The 17,278-nt window shown below is 42.6% G+C and overlaps 1 protein-coding gene across 1 annotated transcript in view; it reads right to left on the bottom strand.

Moving 5' to 3' along the window:
• The window catches only part of pdia4 (protein disulfide isomerase family A, member 4), a 31,591-nt gene extending 15,530 nt beyond the window's left edge, over positions 1–16,061 (bottom strand). The window contains exon 1 of the mRNA XM_078418455.1: positions 15,848–16,061. Within this exon, the coding sequence (XP_078274581.1) occupies positions 15,848–15,935 (88 nt within the window). The 5' untranslated portion in view covers positions 15,936–16,061. The remainder of the gene's footprint in view (positions 1–15,847) is intronic.
• Positions 16,062–17,278: the final 1,217 nt, after the last annotated feature.

The following is a 17,278-nucleotide window of genomic DNA, read 5'->3' on the forward strand; positions in this document are numbered from 1 at the left end:
CAAACTATATGCAAGAGTCTCAACACAAATCTAAGCACATCAGGTGCACTTTTATATACCCGGTTAGGGACTCCATTCGGCCCTGGGGCCATAGAACCCGGCACGCCTTATTACGGCTTCCACTTCCTTCCAATTTGGTGGCAAAACATCTAACTTTATCTCTCCTAAGGGTGGTAGATCTGGAGGAAAACCCATCCCCCTTTTCTTTTCTGGATCAAAGTATGTCCTTTTTAAATATTTCTCTAACACTTCCTTTGAAGCTTTGAGCTGTCCACTTTTTAAATGGATCCCTATAAAATGCTGCCCTGACTCATTCCTTCTTTCTCTTCCTCCTAAGGTGTTCTGCCCTCCTTAATATTGCTAACCGATTTCCTAACATTTCCTTGCAAAGAAGAGTGTTAATTCCCTCTCATCAATTGTAGACTTTCTCCACTGCTTTCTCAACCGTCTCCTCTCCTTCATTAATCTATTGATTTCTCTCTCGTCTAGATCTAACCACCTGTGGAGCCTGCACCTTTTTCTCAATAACACCAAACCTGTCTGCACCATATTGATACATACTCTCCCATCTTAACTAACTTGTTTCCCACTGTCCCTTTCAGATTCTCTCGCACCTTTACCAAATCTATATTAAGTTTCCCATTCTTTCCTTTCACTTGGCCAAGGCCATTTAACACTAGATTTCAGCCCACGATCTCCCTGACTGACAGATTAACACCACCACCGGTCTACAGCGCATGATCCCTCCTCATCAGTAACAGGGCTAATAATATCCTGCAAACTGTAGTTTTCTACCCGTCGCTGAACTACACGACTGACTTCTCAAGTACCGTTCAATGTGATTTCCCTGCATTCCCTCTAACAAACACTTCTTTCCCTGATGTATTCTGTGGCCATTTGTTGTTGTTACTTTCTGCCAACCACAAGAACAGACATGGAGCTTCTTACCCTCTACCATTGAGCCACAAAGTATTCAACCCCTAAAATAGAAGAAATTTGAGTGTCACAACGTTGCTATTTGGTTGCCAATCATGGAGCCCAGAAACACACAAATGTCCTCTCCCTCCATTTATTTTCATCTCTCTTCTAGCCAAGGATACATACATTCTGACGTTACATTTGATCTCAATCATATTCTCACTCATCCCCTTCAGCATTAACACTGGTTTGCAATGGTACTTGATCAAGTCTAGTCAACCTACAAAACCTGGAACTCTATTTATTCACAAAATGCTGGAGTAACTCAGCAGGTCAAGCAGCATCTCAGGAGAGAAGGAATGGGTGACGTTTCGGGTTGAGACCCTTCTTCAGACTGAACTCTGATAAAAATGTACCGAGGAATGAACTGTCAAGGAAAGTGATGGAAGCAAATACTATGACAACAATGTTTAAGAGATATTTATACAGGCACATGAACCGGTGGGGAATGGAGGGATGCAGACCATGTGCAAGCAGATGACCAGTTCAAATTGGCATCCTGATCAGCATATCATCGTGGGCCAAAGGGTTCTTATGTTCTAAAATGTTGATCGGGTTAGGTTAAATACAAATGATCAGGATTCTATTGTGATGGGATGTCATCAGAATCCATCCCTGGCAATATCCTGGATTTGGAAATCAATGACAGGCCCTCAAAATTTACAGGTGGGAAGGAAAGGAAGGAGCAAATTGTACTACGGCAAATGAATCTAATGATCACAAGATCCAAGAGCAAAGTGAGAACGGCATTTTCTCCACCCATGAAATAAAAAACAAATTTCCTTTGAGCTATTTTATTCCATTCTCACTACACTGTCAACACAAAGCCTACAGGACTGGCCAAGGAACAAAAGCAAACCTCAAAGGTTTCAAAACCCTTTTTAAAATGCAGAAGCATCCGCCAGCACTCCCAAAAGCTTTTAAAATCAAGACAGTGCACCAAATGTTCATTAACATTATATTAGAATGAAAAATATCCAGGCTAAGCCGACAAGAGGTCGAGACTAATGTCAATTTTATTAGAATGTTATCATTGTGAAGCTAAAGCCTTACATATACATTTAACTGTCGGAATATACACTTGAAATAACAAAGATAACATATGGAATAGGGCATTGAGTATGAAAGTCAGGAAATCATGCTGCAACTGTATAAAATTTTGGCTGGGCCACATTTGGAGTATTGTGTGCAGTAATGGTCGCTGCAGTACAGGAAGGACTTGAGGGGGCGGAGGTTCAATAGAGACAGGACAACTTTGAATGTTTTCTCTGGAGCAGAGAAGCTTTGATAGAAGTATGTAAAATTATGAAGTGCATAGATAGGGTAGATAGCCAGACTAGCTTACAGGATGAAATTTTCAAATACCAAATAGCGCTTAGCTTTAAGGTGAAGAGGGGAAATTTAATGGAGATTTATGTGGCAAAACACATGCCTGGAATGCACTGCCAGGGAATGTAAGAGAAGCAGATACAATAACAATGTTTATGAGGCATTTAGACAGAAACATGAACAGAAAGGGAATGGAAGGATATAGACCTTGTGTAGTTTAAATTGGCACCACGGTTGGCAGACATTGTGGGATGCATGGTTCATTCGAGTGCTGTACTATTTTGTGTTCCAAAAGATTGATCAGTTTAGGTTAAATACAAGTTAATAGGATTCTTAAATATGTCACACAATCCATGCTACAGTAACTTTTTACTTCCATTAAAGGAGCTATTAATAGCTTTGAAATTCTCAAAATATTAGAATTTGCAGGTTAGTGATAAATATGCTTCAATTAATTTCCCATGCAAGTTCTCAACAATACAGATTCTCAGACTCGGGAACTTCCTACCTTCTTGCCAGGGCAAGTTGACAAGGCTGGTAAAAATAAAATGCAAAAATGGAACTGGAGAAATGTGGAGCCATGAAAGTGCAATTAATCAGACAGCATTTTCAAGGAGTAGTTATAATGAATAGTTTCCTTCCCTGTAGAATTTCTATGATATTCACCTTACCAGCATCTGAGTATGGAGGATAGACACAAAACGCTGGAGTAACTCAGCAGGACAGGCAGCACCTTTGGATAGAATAAATGGGTGACGTTTCAGGATGAGACTCTCCTTTGGGTACTGAGGTATGTACAGATTGCAAATTGGTTTGGCTGACTGAAGTTTAAGCAAATTAATTAGAACAATATTTTTGTTTCTATTTTAGAAATCCAAAGAGTATACTTTCAAGGTAAGTGTGTAAATAATCTAGAGTTTAACTTTAAATCTGACAATCTATGATGTGAATAGTTATAATTTTGAAATAGAAAGGGATAGGAGTATGGCCAAGTGAAATAGGAATCGTATGAAAGGTGAGATGAGTAATGGATTAAAAGTATTATGTATGAATGCTCGAAGTACAAGTAAAGTGGATGAGCTTGAGGCTCAATTAGAGATTGGTGGATATGACATTGTGGGGATTACAGAGATGTAACTGCTGGAGGATCGGGACTGGGAACTGAATATTCAGGGTAATATGTCCTATAGAAAGGACAGGCAGGTGGGCAGAGGGAGTGGGGTAGCTCTGTTGGTGAGGGATGAAATTCAGTTCCTTGCGAGGGGTGACATAGGGACTGACAATGTAGAGTCACTGTGGATAGAGTTGAGGAATTGTAAAGGTATGAAGACACTAATGAGAGTTTTCTACAGGCCCCCAAACAATAGCCCGGATATAGGATGCAAGTTGCAGCAGGAGTTCTTATCTGACCTACGACGAGAGCTGAAAGCTTAGGGAGATACAAACCTGTGTACACTACTTCAATAAACGACTAATTAAACTGAAAATACGTTTGAAAAATTGGAAAAGCTATACATCAGAAGCTAAATTGGAAAAAGGCTGCTGTAATTGGAATGCTGAGAACATAGAAGTGACATTGAGCATTGCAAGATATCAGTTGTTTTGAATTCTTGTGCAAGATATGACTTAACGACAATGCGTTTTACAGGGAATAACAAGTACAATTTTGCCTGTGGTTAGGTCTGATGTTCAACCACAAGGTGGCGATATCAAAAAGGATTCGTGAAGGAAAAAGGTTTTTCTTCGTGTTTATCTTCAACATTCTCTGCTGTCAGGAAATGGGTTGCCGCCCTGAAAAGCCAGCTTGAGATTGAGGAAGAACAGAAGAGAAGACAGTTGAAAATAAAAGAAGAACAACTGAGAAGAAAGAACAGAAGAGACTAGAAGAACTATTAATTGTTCAAAGAAAACATAGAAAATAGGTGCAGGAGGAGGCCATTCGGCCCGTCGAGCCAGCACCGCCATTCATTGTGATCATGGCTGATCGTCCAAAATCAATAACTCGTGCCTGCCTTCTCCCCATATCCCTTGATTCCACTAGCCCCTGGAGCTCAATCTAACTCTCTCTTAAATCCATCCGGTGATTTGGCATCCACTGCCCTCTGTGGCAGAGAATTCCACAAATTCACAACTCTTTGGGTGAAAAAGTTTCTTCTCACCTCAGTTTTAAATGGCCTCTCCTTTATTCTAAGACTGTGGCCCCTGGTTCCGGACTCGCCCAACATTGGGAACATTTATCCTGCATCTAGCTTGTCCAGTCCTTTTATAATTTTATAAGTTCTCAAGGAACTCTAAAGGATGAGAGTTCCTTGAAAAGATCAGGAGACTAAGAGGAAGCAGTTTTGCAACAACTAAATCTGTAGAGGCACAGGTGCAAGAAAATCTGACAAAGGGAATGACATAAAAAGAACCTACAATGTTCTTGTTTGTTCTGTAACAAAATTGGTCACACATTGGGGCGATGTTGGCAGATCAAGAAGAAAGAGCATAAAGGATAGACTTCTTAAAGGAGAATGGAATCTGTTTTGGATATTTGAAAATATGTCACATGAGCAAAGACTCATTTGGCTTTTGATGTGTGCAAAGAAAATCATCCTGAAATACTTCACATTGAACAAAAGGACAAAAAAAAGAAACCAGAACCTACAGAACAGAATGAAAAGCCAATTGCAAGTGATACTGTTCCCTCTTTGCAAATGTGTGGGCATATTGGGGCTGGTGATGAAACCTGCATCTTCTCCATTGTACCAGTACAAGTGAAGAGCCACAAGGGGAGCACAGCAAACATATACATTATTGGATCATGGAAGTTCATCTACCATTTGCACAGAAAGCTTGATGAGAAGGCTGAACATTGCAGGACCAAAGACCAAAATTCTCTTGCATACCATGTACCAAGTGAAGCCTGTGATCAGTCGTCTCATCTCAGGTTTGGAAATATCTAGTCTGAACAAAGACAATTTTATTCAACTATCGGATGTGTTTACACATAAGACCATGCCTGTTTCTCAGCTAAACATTCCCAGACAAGAAGACCTGTTCCAGAAATAGACTTTGGCATTGACCTACTCATCGGGATAAATGCTTCAAAGGTATTGGAACCTTGGGAGCTGGTCAACAGCCATGGGGATGGACCATATGCTGTAAAAACTCTACTGGGATGGGTCATCGATGGTCCCCTGAGAAGAGACAACGACAACAGGGATGTAAATGGATGCCCTGCTGCTGCTGTCAATCAAATATCCATTGCAAACCTAGAGGAGCTACTGGTCAAAGAATACAATCAAGACTTCAGTGAAAGAACCAGCAAGGTAACTCAAGGTTCTTCAGTTAGAGCTCCAGGGATCCCTAGTGGAATCAAGGGATATGGGGAGAAGGCAGGCACAGGTTACTGATTGTAAATGATCAGCCATGATCACAATGAATGGCGGTGCTGGCTCGAAGGGCCAAATGGCCTCCTCCTGCACCTATTTTCTATGTTTCTATGAAACAGAAGAAATGTCTAAAGAAGTAAAATTCTTGGACATTATGAATCGCTCAGCAAAGATGACAGATGGTCAAGACTTACTTTTCAAGCAAGAAAACATCCCCCAAACCTTCTCTCAGCGATGGACAGGACTGCTAGCAAATCTCAACAAGATTGTGGAGTTTAAAGTGGGCCAGTGCATGAAGCCTACAAGCTTTGGTCAAATCAGATATGCAAAGCTCCACCACTTTTCAGATGCCAGCGAAAGTGGCTACGGTACTGTTTCATATCTAAGATTAGAAAACGATAGCAAAGGGGTGCATATTGCATTCATAATGGGTAAAAATTCATAGTGGCACCATTAAAACAAATGTCGATTCCCAGAATGGAGCTTAGAGTTGTCACTATGCTGTGAAAAGAATTACAGCTTCAACTGGACAAATCCATCTTCTGGACCGATAGCACAACGGTGCTTAAGTACATCAACAACGAAAGCAAACGCTTTCAAACATTTGTAGCAAATAGGATCTCTTTTGTAAGGGATGCTATTGATGTATCACAATAGAGATATTTTAGCAGAAAGGAAAATCCTGCAGATGAAGCCTCCAGAGGACTAATAGCAGACCTCTTAAACTGTAAAAGATGGATCAAGGGACCAGAGTTTCTCTATAAGCCAGACAGAGAATGGCCAATACCTCACTGGAATCTGCAATCTCTGCTAATGATCCAGAAATCAAGCAAGATATCACAATGAATGTCATTGTCAACGATCCATTGAACCCCACAAACTCTCTGATCACCCATTTCTCATCATGGAGGAATCTGAAGACTGCTGTAGCTTGGCTTCTTAAAAGTAAAGACAACACTTGCAGCTGACCAGTAGGAGAAAGGAAATTCAAACTGCTGAGTAGCCTTGAAAAAGATTCTGGCTCACTGAAAAGGTTGAAAAGGAGATGCAAGTCTTTAAAGCAACACTCCGCGGACAATGTTTATGTCCTGAAGATCTTTCCCAAGCAGAAAGCGCAATCATCTCTTTCTGTCAAAGACAAAGATTGGAAGAACTATCAGGACAAGAAGCTGGTAGAAATGGTGTCAAAAGAAGCTTTGCTACAGGTGACATTGTCGTGGTGGCCGATTCCACTGCACCACGAGGCTCCTGGTTAATGGGCAAAATATTGGAGACCATACCAGATGCACAAGGTCTTGTGCGCACAGTTCGACTTCAGACTAAGAGTACCATCTTGGACCGATAACAAAGATATGTTTGCTCCTAGAAGCTGATACCCGAGTACAGCAAAGACTGGCGGCCTTAATGATTGAAGAATCACTAAAGTAGATTAGATGCCAACACAGTGTATACCTTTTTTGATTATGTGTAAAGTTTTTATAGCTCCATTTAATGTTTATTAGTAATTGTTTTGTTATACACGTAAAACAATTAGGGGCCGGTGTGTCGGAGTCATGTGTGTTTGTGCTGGCTGTTTTAGCATATTATATTATTTTGTCTAGATATCTAGCTGTATTATTTTGGGGGCTGTCATGAGATGAATACATATGGGCATAATGTACTGGGAGGAGTCAGAACTAGGTGCTATATCTTGAGATGCAGAGACGGGAGGGGTCAGACATGGGGAGTATGGTGAGATACCAGACCTGCGACGAGAGCTGAAAGCTTGGGGAGATCCAAACCTGTTTGTACTACTACTTCAATAAACGACTAATTAAATTAAAAATACATTTGGAAATCTCTTTGTTGGTTTGCGTCAAGTCCACTCCCATTCCCTGTGAAGTAATGGCAAGCAAAAGGACTTTATTGGAAAAGATTGAAGTTGCCATTACACAAACCATAAAACCAGAGAGTATAAATCAATAGATTATATCAAATTGCAAACAGTGCAAATAGATATCAATGGAAATAATCTTTAATACAGCCAAATAGTTGCGAGACCAAGCAGAGGGCAAAGGCGAGATCTTTTAAAATTTCCTTTGTTAGTCTTAGAGCAGTCAGTATCAGTTAGGGCAGTTAGTATACTTCTCCTGCACGATGTGTGAAATCTGGAAATCTTCCATTGTTGCCGAGGACTACACCCATGTGAGGTGTGTAGCTGCTGTTTGATCACAAGGGAACTGGCACTTGTCAAAAGCAAAATGATTCGGGAGGCTGGGAGCCTCAGAGGAGTTTAACAAATGTGGTCACAGGCAGAAAGTAGCTGTGTGACCATCAGGAAGGGAAAAGGGGATAGGTAGCGAGTGAAGGAATCTGCTGTGGCCATTTCTTTCCAAATCAAGTATAGCCTTTTGGATATTATGGGGGTGGATGAGGGAAATGACCTTTCCAGGAATGCTGCAGCAACAGCCACGTCTGTGACACCAGACCTGGCTTTGAGACACAGTAGGGTGGGGTGAAGTCAGATAGGGCTCAATGATAAGAATATAATAGTTAGGGAGGCAGACAGGAGATTTAAGGCCGCAACTATGGCTCCAGGACGTGTTACCTTCCCGGTGCCAGGGTTGAGGATTTCTCGTAGTGGCTGCAGAACATTCAAGGAGAGTGAGCCACTAGAATTGTTGCGCACGTTTCCACCAATGACAGAGGTCCTGTGGAGTTAAAATAGGTTCAAAAGCAGGATCTCAAGGGTAGTAATCACTGGATTACTCCCAGCACCACCTGCTATTGTGGGCAGGAATAGAGGGACAGGCCAGATGAATGCGTGGCTGATGAACTGGTGCAGGAGGCAGGGATTCACACTTTTTGCATCTCATCAAGCTCCAAAGCGCCGTTGATGTAGGATAGTTGGAATTATATTTTCTTGACGCAAACAATCAGAGATCTCCACAACATTTCATTTGAAGTTATACGTTTATTTGAAGTTGCAATATAACATATTGGCATATCTCTTGTCATCGACTTGTTATTGATTAGTTTGGTAAAAATCTAATGAACTATGTGACTGATACAAACTGCCAGATCTTATCTCCAGCAGATATTTCTGGCTGATCTTCTATCAGCAGGTTTTTTCAGCCGATTTTATCGGCAGCTTCCTCTGTCTGATCTATCAGCCGCTTCTTCCCGTGAACTGAACAAAAACGTCGGAGCTGGAGGCTCTGACTCTGCCCAACCCATACGTAAACATAGTATTAACCTTTTAGTGTCCAAAATAATACAGCAGGATACAAAATAATATATTATATTAAAATAACTAAAACGCAAAATGGCTCCTACACAGACCTTAACCGTGAAACTTCTTGGGAAGGGTAATCTAGATTGATAGCGCAAGGGTGCCAACAGGAAGGAAGCAGATGTGAAATTGGGGACAAATAGTCAAAGAGAACAAGATTAGCAGGCAGGAAAGACAGGAGCATGCCAAAGAGTGAGAGGAAAGAACAATAGTTTAAACTGCATTTATTTAAATGCTGGAAGCTTCGCAGGCAATCTCAAGGTAGAGATTGGCTCGGTGGACATATTATTACCATAAGAGAAAAATGGCTGAAAGTTAATACTGGCAATTCAATGTTCCAGAAGATATCCTTGGGGATCATCGAGACAGGCTATCTAGAACATAGAGCAATATCGCACAGTAACTGGCCTTTCAGCCCATTGTGTTAGTGTCGGACATGATGCTAAGTTAAGCTCCTGCCTTTACATAATCAATATTCCTCCATTCCTTGTATATCCACTTGCCTATCCAAAAGTCTCTTAAATGCCCTTACTGTATCTGCTTCTTCCGCCAACATTCTGTGTAAAAAAACATGCATCTCCTTTAACCTCCATGCATCCTGTAATCTCCATGCATCCCCATTCATCTCAAAGTTATGCCCTTTAGTCTAACATTTTCTTTTCTCCGGGGGGGGGGGGGGGTCCCCGTGGAACACCACTGGTCACAGACCTCCAGCCACAATAGCAGCCTTGCGCCATTACTTTCTATCTATTTGTTAGTTAGTTTTGAATTCAAACTACCAAGTCACTCTGGATCCCTTGCATCTTAATGGAAAAACCTTAAAAACAGGAAGTGAATAATCACTTTGGTGGGACTGTGTTACAAGCCCCCCAGTAATCAGCAAAAAATAGAGGAGCAGATTGTAGGAAGATCACAGAGAGGCTAGAAGAATGATAGCATAGCATTAATGGGAGATTTTAACTTCTTTAATATTGACTGGGTCCCCCATTGCAAGAGGTTTGCATTGCCAGGATTTTTTTTTATTTGTCCAAGAAAACTCCGTTAATCAATTTACGGAGGGAGTTATTAGACTGCAAAATTGTATCCACTCTTAGGGAGGAGGTAGGCAAGCGATTAAAGTATGAGACAGGGAGTACTTTGGGAACAGTGACCAAGATGATCCACAAGTTAAGGGTCAAAGTCGTAGCAGATCGCCCAAAAAAATGACCGTACGACAATGCCCACAACAACCTACCACATAGGCGATGACAAGCTGACGAAAACCGGCGACTCAAGGGCCTGTCCCACTTAGGCGATTTTTTTGGCGACTGTCAAAGTCGTAGCAGATCGCCAAACTTTTTTTTTACCCGACGACAATGACCACGACAATGCCGAGTCAGGTCGAGATTACACCGTCTTCTGAAACATCGCGAAAATTCCCACGCTGTCAATGCTTCTCCGGCTTCCTGGTTTTCGCTGAAATCACTGACAAGTCGGTAAGTACTTGAGAGTTTTGAACTATAAAATCTTGTATGGGTTACTTAAAAACCAAGCTTCACTGTAACAAGGAATAAACTGGATTTACTACACAGGCCACTATACAGTTTACTAATAGCTGTATTAAAAAAATTAGTTTTAAAAGTGGTTCAGTGGATTTTTGTGAAAAGTGTGTGAGCATTCTTTGAAAATGTAAGGGAGATGCATATCTGGTTTCTGGGTTAAATATCTGGGTTTGGAGCCCACTTTTGGCTGAGGCCAAAAACATCGTGAAAATTCCCACGCTTACCTGACCGTCTAACTGTCGCCTCCAATCTACCTGTCAAATGTCCTGACGGTAAATAAATTGGTTAAACACAAGCATTTTATGGTATTTTGAAATGACTTAACTTATTTTAATATTATGTTCTTCTAAATGCATCTAAGAGAACCTATCAAACCTGGGGACAGCATGCGACAGCGACCGCAATAAGCTACGATGCCTGGCGACAAGCCAGCTGTCGCCGAGAGATTTCAAACCGTTTGATTTATTGGCGACGCGCCGAGATCCACTACGATCTTTGGAAGACTCCTCACGATCATGCCAGCGACACCCCGGCGAACTGTGGCTGACAGCCTAGTCGCCATCAGTCACCTTAAAATCACCTAAGTGGGTCAGGCCCTTGAGTCGCCGATTTTCGTCAGCTTGCCGTCGCCTATGTGGTAGGTTGTCTTAGGTTGTCGTGGGCATTGTCGTACGGTTATTTTTTTTGGCGATCTGCTACGACTTTGACAGTCGCCTAAAAAAATCGCCAAAGTGGGACAGGCCCTTTATGATCCTAAATTGAGGAAACGACAATTTTGGTGGCATAAAGCAGGAACTTGCAGATGTTGATTGGACAAGTCTGCCAGCAAGGGGAGGGCTTTTAAAAGCGATCTAACATGAGAACAGGGGCAGCATGTACCTGTGAGGGTGAAGAGAAAGGCTGGCAAGCAAAGAGAAAGGCTGGCAAGCCTAGAGAATGCTGACCAACAGGAGACATAGAGGCTCTGGTCTGAAAAAATTGAGGCATCAATCAAAGTTAAGCATTTGGGATCAAGCAAATCCTTCCACTGTAGTGTACTGTACTGAAGTGTACAGTACACTTAAAGCAGCAATGGAGACAAAAAGATGAAATGGTACAGGAAAGTCCCAAGATAGACCACAGGTCCATCAAGATTAAAAGGGTGGCTATGGAGAGAATATGTCCCCCTGCAAGATCAGCAGGGACAGAGAATATGTTCCCCTGCATGGCATCTTTGTGCAGATCCACAGGAGATGAAGACGTTAAATAATATTTTAAATGAAGTTTTTAAATTGAGAAAGGTATCACAGAATCTAAGGAATTCAGGCATGCAAGTTATGATGTTTTAGACCATATACAAACTTGCAAAAGAGGTATTGGCAATTTAAAACACCATTAAGGTGGATAAATCCCTTGGGTCTGACCAAGAGCATCCTCGAACCCTATGGGAAGCTATGGAAGAAACTACAGAGGTACTTGCAGAGATGTTTGCAACATCTTTAGCTACAGATGTAGTTCCAGAAGATTAAAAGGTGGCTAATGTTGTACTATTCTTTAAGAATGGCAGCAAGGTCAAGACAGGAACTACAGGCCAGTGAACCCAACATCACTGGTGGGAAAGGTGTCGGAGGAGGGGATTCTGAAGGATGGGATTCATCAGCATTTGGTCAGGCAGGGACTGATTAGTCAGCATGCATTTATGCACAAGAAATCATGTCTCAGGAATCTGAATATTTTGAAGAGGTCACCAAGGGGATAGGCAAGGGCTTCCTACCTTGGCTAATCTTAAAGATTAAAGGGAATCAAAGGGAATCCAAGGAAGGCTAGCCTGTTAAATTCAAACTTGGATGGGGAAGGATCCGAGAGGGAGGGGTATTTTTTTACTAATAGGAGACCTATTATCAGTTGTGTATTGCAGCAATCAGTGCTGGGTCCGGTGCTGTTTGTTATCTACATTAATGTGACAGTGCAGTTAACTTTGTCAATAAATTTGCAGATGACACCAAATCTGCTGGTATAGTAGACAGTGAGGAAGGATATTTAAGTTTAAAATAGGGCAGCTTGCAGCCCAGTGGTATGAACATCGACTTCTCACCTTTCTGTCATGGGCCTCCTCCAATCATCGACACCTTTCTGTCATGGGCCATAGTGAGGCCCACCGGAAATTGGAGGAACAGCACCTCATATTTCGCCTGGGCAGCTTGCAGCCCAGTGGTATGAACATCGACTTCTCAACTTTAGATAGTTCCTCTGTCACTCTCTTCCTCTCCTCCTTCCCAGATCTCCCTCTATCTTCCTGTCTCCACCTATATCCTTCCTTTGTCCCGCCCCCCTGACATCAGTCTGAAGAAGGGTCTTGACCCGAAACATCACCCATTCCTTCTCTCCTGAGATGCTGCCTGACCTGCTGAGTTACTCCAGTATTTTGTGAATAAATACCTTCGATTTGTACCAGCATCTGCAGTTATTTTCTTAAAATAGGATCTACATCAGTTGGAGAGGTAGGCCAGGGAATGGCAAATGGAATTTAACTGACAAATCTGAGACGTCACTCTTTGGTATGTCAAACCAGGACACAGCAAATAGTAGAGTCATGGAGAGAGTTGCAGAATCGAGAGATCTAGGAGTACATGTTCATGGTTCCCAAAAATGGCAGGTTAGTTGGACAGGGTGGTGAAGGTGAGATTTGGCATGCTTGTCTTCTTTAGGAGGGTATCAAGTACAAAGATTGGGACATCATGGTGCAGGTGTACAAGTCGTTTATTGGCAAGACCACACTTGGAGTGCTACAGAAAGGATGTCATTGTTGGAAAGGTTGTCACTTGGACGTGGACTTGATTTATAGAAAGGTTGTAGAGGCTGGGTTATTTTTACTTTAGGGCGTAGGAGGCTGAGTGGCGACCTGATGAGGTGTACAAGATCATGAGGGACATGGGTGAAGTGAACAGGACAGACAATTTTAAAACCGGAGGGCATGAACTCAAGACAGCCTTAGCCAAGATTACAAAAGATTGCAGAGTTGTAGCACAGTTCATCACACAGACCAGACTTCCCACATCAACTATCTATACTTTATGCTGCCCTGGAAAACAGCCATCATAATCAAAAACTTGTACCACCCCCAGCCATTCCTTTTCCCTGCTCCTATCCAGCAGAAGGTACAGTAGCTTGACAGCTCACCAATAGACTCAAGGGCAGCTTCTTCCCGTTATCAGGCTTCTGACCAGTCCTTCCATAAACTAGGGTACTATCCAATGTATCGCTATTAGACAATAGGTGCAGGAGTAGGCCATTATGCACTACAATGCTGAAAAATATTCTGCATCTTCCCCATTACTCCATCTATTGTACTAAAGTTTAACTTGATTGAATTTATGTATAGTATTACCTGATCTGATTGAAGAGCATTTAGAACAATCATCATATCATATCATATATATACAGCCGGAAACAGGCCTTTTCGGCCCACCATGTCCGTGCCGCCCAGCGATCCCCGTACATTAACACTATCCTACACCCACTAGGGACAATTTTTTTTTTTTTAATAACATTTTTACCCAGCCAATTAGCCTACATACCTGTACGTCTTTGGAGTGTGGGAGGAAACCGAAGATCTCGGAGAAAACCCACGCAGGTCACGGGGAGAACGTACAAACTCCTTACAGTGCAGCACCCGTAGTCAGGATCGAACCTGAGTCTCCGGCGCTGCATTCGCTGTAAAGCAGCAACTCTACCGCTGCGCTACTGTGCCGCAACTGCAACTCAGAACATGACATTAATTAACCTAAACCCAATGCAAAAGGAGAGGAATCTCAGGGGGTCGTCTATATCTGGAATGAGTTGACAGAATTTCAAAAGATATTTGGATAGACATGTGATAGGAAAGGTTTAGAGGGATCTAGCCCAAAATGCCAGTTTGGTCAACATAGACAAGGTGGGTCAAAGTGCTTTTTCCCCCCCATGTTGTTTAGTTCTACAATTTTAATTTGTATTTATAAAACTGGGGTGAAACTGGACTGTTCCTGTGATCTGTTGTTGGTGCTCTGTTGTAAAGATCAAAGGGGCAATTCATGTTGACAGTAGTCAGGCACTCAGAAAGGAACGTTCAGCCATTCAGACAGATTCAGAGTCCAGTGTCAGAGCCTAATATTGCAGGAAATTTCAAACATCACAACATGCAAAGAATCTCTGCAACCAAGCACTAGGTCAGACTCGGGTACAAAAAAAGACCAATATGAATAGGACTTTTAAATACTCTTAAAATGAAATTAACAGTTAAATAAGTTGTGTTATGTTCTATGGTTCTTTTAATTGATTAATTTTTCTGAACGGCCAACCAAACGAAATTAAAGGGAACAAAAAAATCGTTCTATTGGCACAGACACTAGCATTAAAAAAACTTAAGGACATGCTACATTCAACCTCGAACAGAGACTTTTCAATGTAATGTCCGACCGGTCCCGACCCGAAACGTCACCTATCCATGTCCTCCAGAGATGCTGCCCGGTCCGCTGATTACTCCAGCACTTTGTCTCTTCTTTTTTTTTTTAAACCGGCATCTGCAGTTCCTTGTTTCTGCCTAATGCAACATCTTAATAGCTTCGCGTTAGCTCAATGTTTTTTTTAATGATAAACGGTTAATTAACTTGAATCGTTAACTTTGTCTCTCCCCCCCCCCCGCTGCCCTGCCCAGTACCTCCAGAATTCTGCCCCACTCCAAGACTCACTTTCTCGTTCACTTTAGAGGTAGGTGGGGCGTGAATTCAAAGAGTGGGACTGGGGCGTGAATTCAAAGAGTGGGATTGGGGCGTGAATTCAAAGAGTGGGACTGGGGCGTGAATTCAAAGAGTGGGACTGGGGCGTGAATTCAAAGAGTGGGACTGGGGTGTGAATTCAAAGTGGACCTCTCGCCCACAAGTCCCCATCCGACCAGGCAACAAGACCTGTGCAGGGAGGCATTGCAAATGCTGGTTTATACCGAAGATAACACAAAATGTTGGAGTAACTCACACACACACAAAATGTTGGAGTAACTCACACAATGTTGGAGTAACTCACACAATGTTGGAGTAACTCACACAATGTTGGAGTAACTCACACAATGTTGGAGTAACTCACACAATGTTGGAGTAACTCACACAATGTTGGAGTAACTCACACACACACACACACACACACAATGTTGGAGTAACTCACACACACACACACACACAATGTTGGAGGCCGCCTGTCCCGCTGAGTTACTCCAACATTTTATGTCAGACGACGACCTAATGCCTTGCAACGCTGGAGCGTCCACCCTTACACCAAACGCTATGTGTATTGTTCCGGTTAGTTATCCGGAGAGATGCACACGGCGACCGATGCTTGCTTACCCGCTCCGTCCTCCTGGGCCAGCGCGGCGATGGCCAACTGCGCCGCCAGCAGCAGCAGCAGCAGCAGCAACGCTTTCTTCAGCTCCATTGAACCTGACCGAGTGCGGCCGCCGGGCCCCCGCTCGAGCTCGCGTCTGTCCTGTCCTGTCCGCTCCGGACCGTGTAACCGCCTCCCGTTCCGCGTCTCGCGCTGGCGATGCGGATGTGCGCGCCCCGCCCCTCTCTTCACGTCCTCCGTTGCTCTGAGTTGCCCGTGTGCCATTGGCCGGCGCGCGCGCTGCCGCGGCGGAGGGGCCGCGTGGGCGTCGGTGAGTGGTGGAGCCGCGGGCGGGCCGGGGCGGCCTGGCCTGCGCTGATTTGAACGTGTGTGTGCGCTGGACGAATGAGGAATGGTCCAAGTAAATCACCAATGTTTAATGTAAATACATTGAACTGAATAGGCTCCTTTAATCCAACAAACGCGTTGTGTTTAAATGTAGATACAAGGAACAAAGGATTCCTGACCCCCTTCAGTTACTCCAGCACTTTGTGTCTTTTTTTCCATATATTTTACTAAAAGCTGAGTCTCATTGCAGCTATGAGGTGAAATACTTGATTCCTGACTTTCCAGACACATTTCTGGAAAAAGGGAAATGTTACCTATTCATTTTCTCCAGAGATACTGCCTGACCCGCTGAGTTACTTCAACATTTTGTGTCTATTCCAGACACATCACTACAAGAAATAGATTAAAATGCCATTGCTGTATGTGCTACACCTACAAATTTTACTGAATTTGGTTGAATACAGTTTGATCTCAGTTCTGAATTAGCTTTGGTCAGTTTTTGTATATTCATTTATAACTTTTATTTTACCCAGCCTTAAATATCTGAAAACGTGGTTATGAGCTGCCTTCAAGAACAGCTGCAGTTCTTGTGATGAAGATGGCAGCTATCAGATACTATATTTTCAAGTTGGTGGTTTCACACACCTGCTTGGTATGGGAGTTTCTATCGAAGAAGCCGTGACACATTACTCACTCCATTACAACTCATAGATGGTAAACACTAGCAAGTTCGATGTTTATCAACTGCCTAATTGCCTTGAAGTGAAGGATTTGTAAATGTAATAAAGAGTCAAACAATGGACAATTGGAAAATATATTTTTCTTCCTTACATTCCTTTCAAACATCAAAAATCTTAAACTTCGTACACCTTTTGCATTCTAATATCCTTCCCGATCTTTCTCCCTTTTCACTTTCCTGAGAAAACTGCTGTGTTTTCATCATCACTTCTGCCCGCCCCCGCCCTGATTGCGGACGGGCGAGGGATCCACTTTGAATTCATGCCCAAATGTACCTTCTAATTGAATGAGAAAGCAAGTAATACAGATAACTGTGGGCGTCAGTTGATAGTATGTCCCCTGTGATAATGACAGTGATCAAGAAAGGG

Source organism: Rhinoraja longicauda, chromosome 2 (assembly GCF_053455715.1).
Source record: "Rhinoraja longicauda isolate Sanriku21f chromosome 2, sRhiLon1.1, whole genome shotgun sequence".
Classification (NCBI taxonomy): domain Eukaryota; kingdom Metazoa; phylum Chordata; class Chondrichthyes; order Rajiformes; family Arhynchobatidae; genus Rhinoraja; species Rhinoraja longicauda.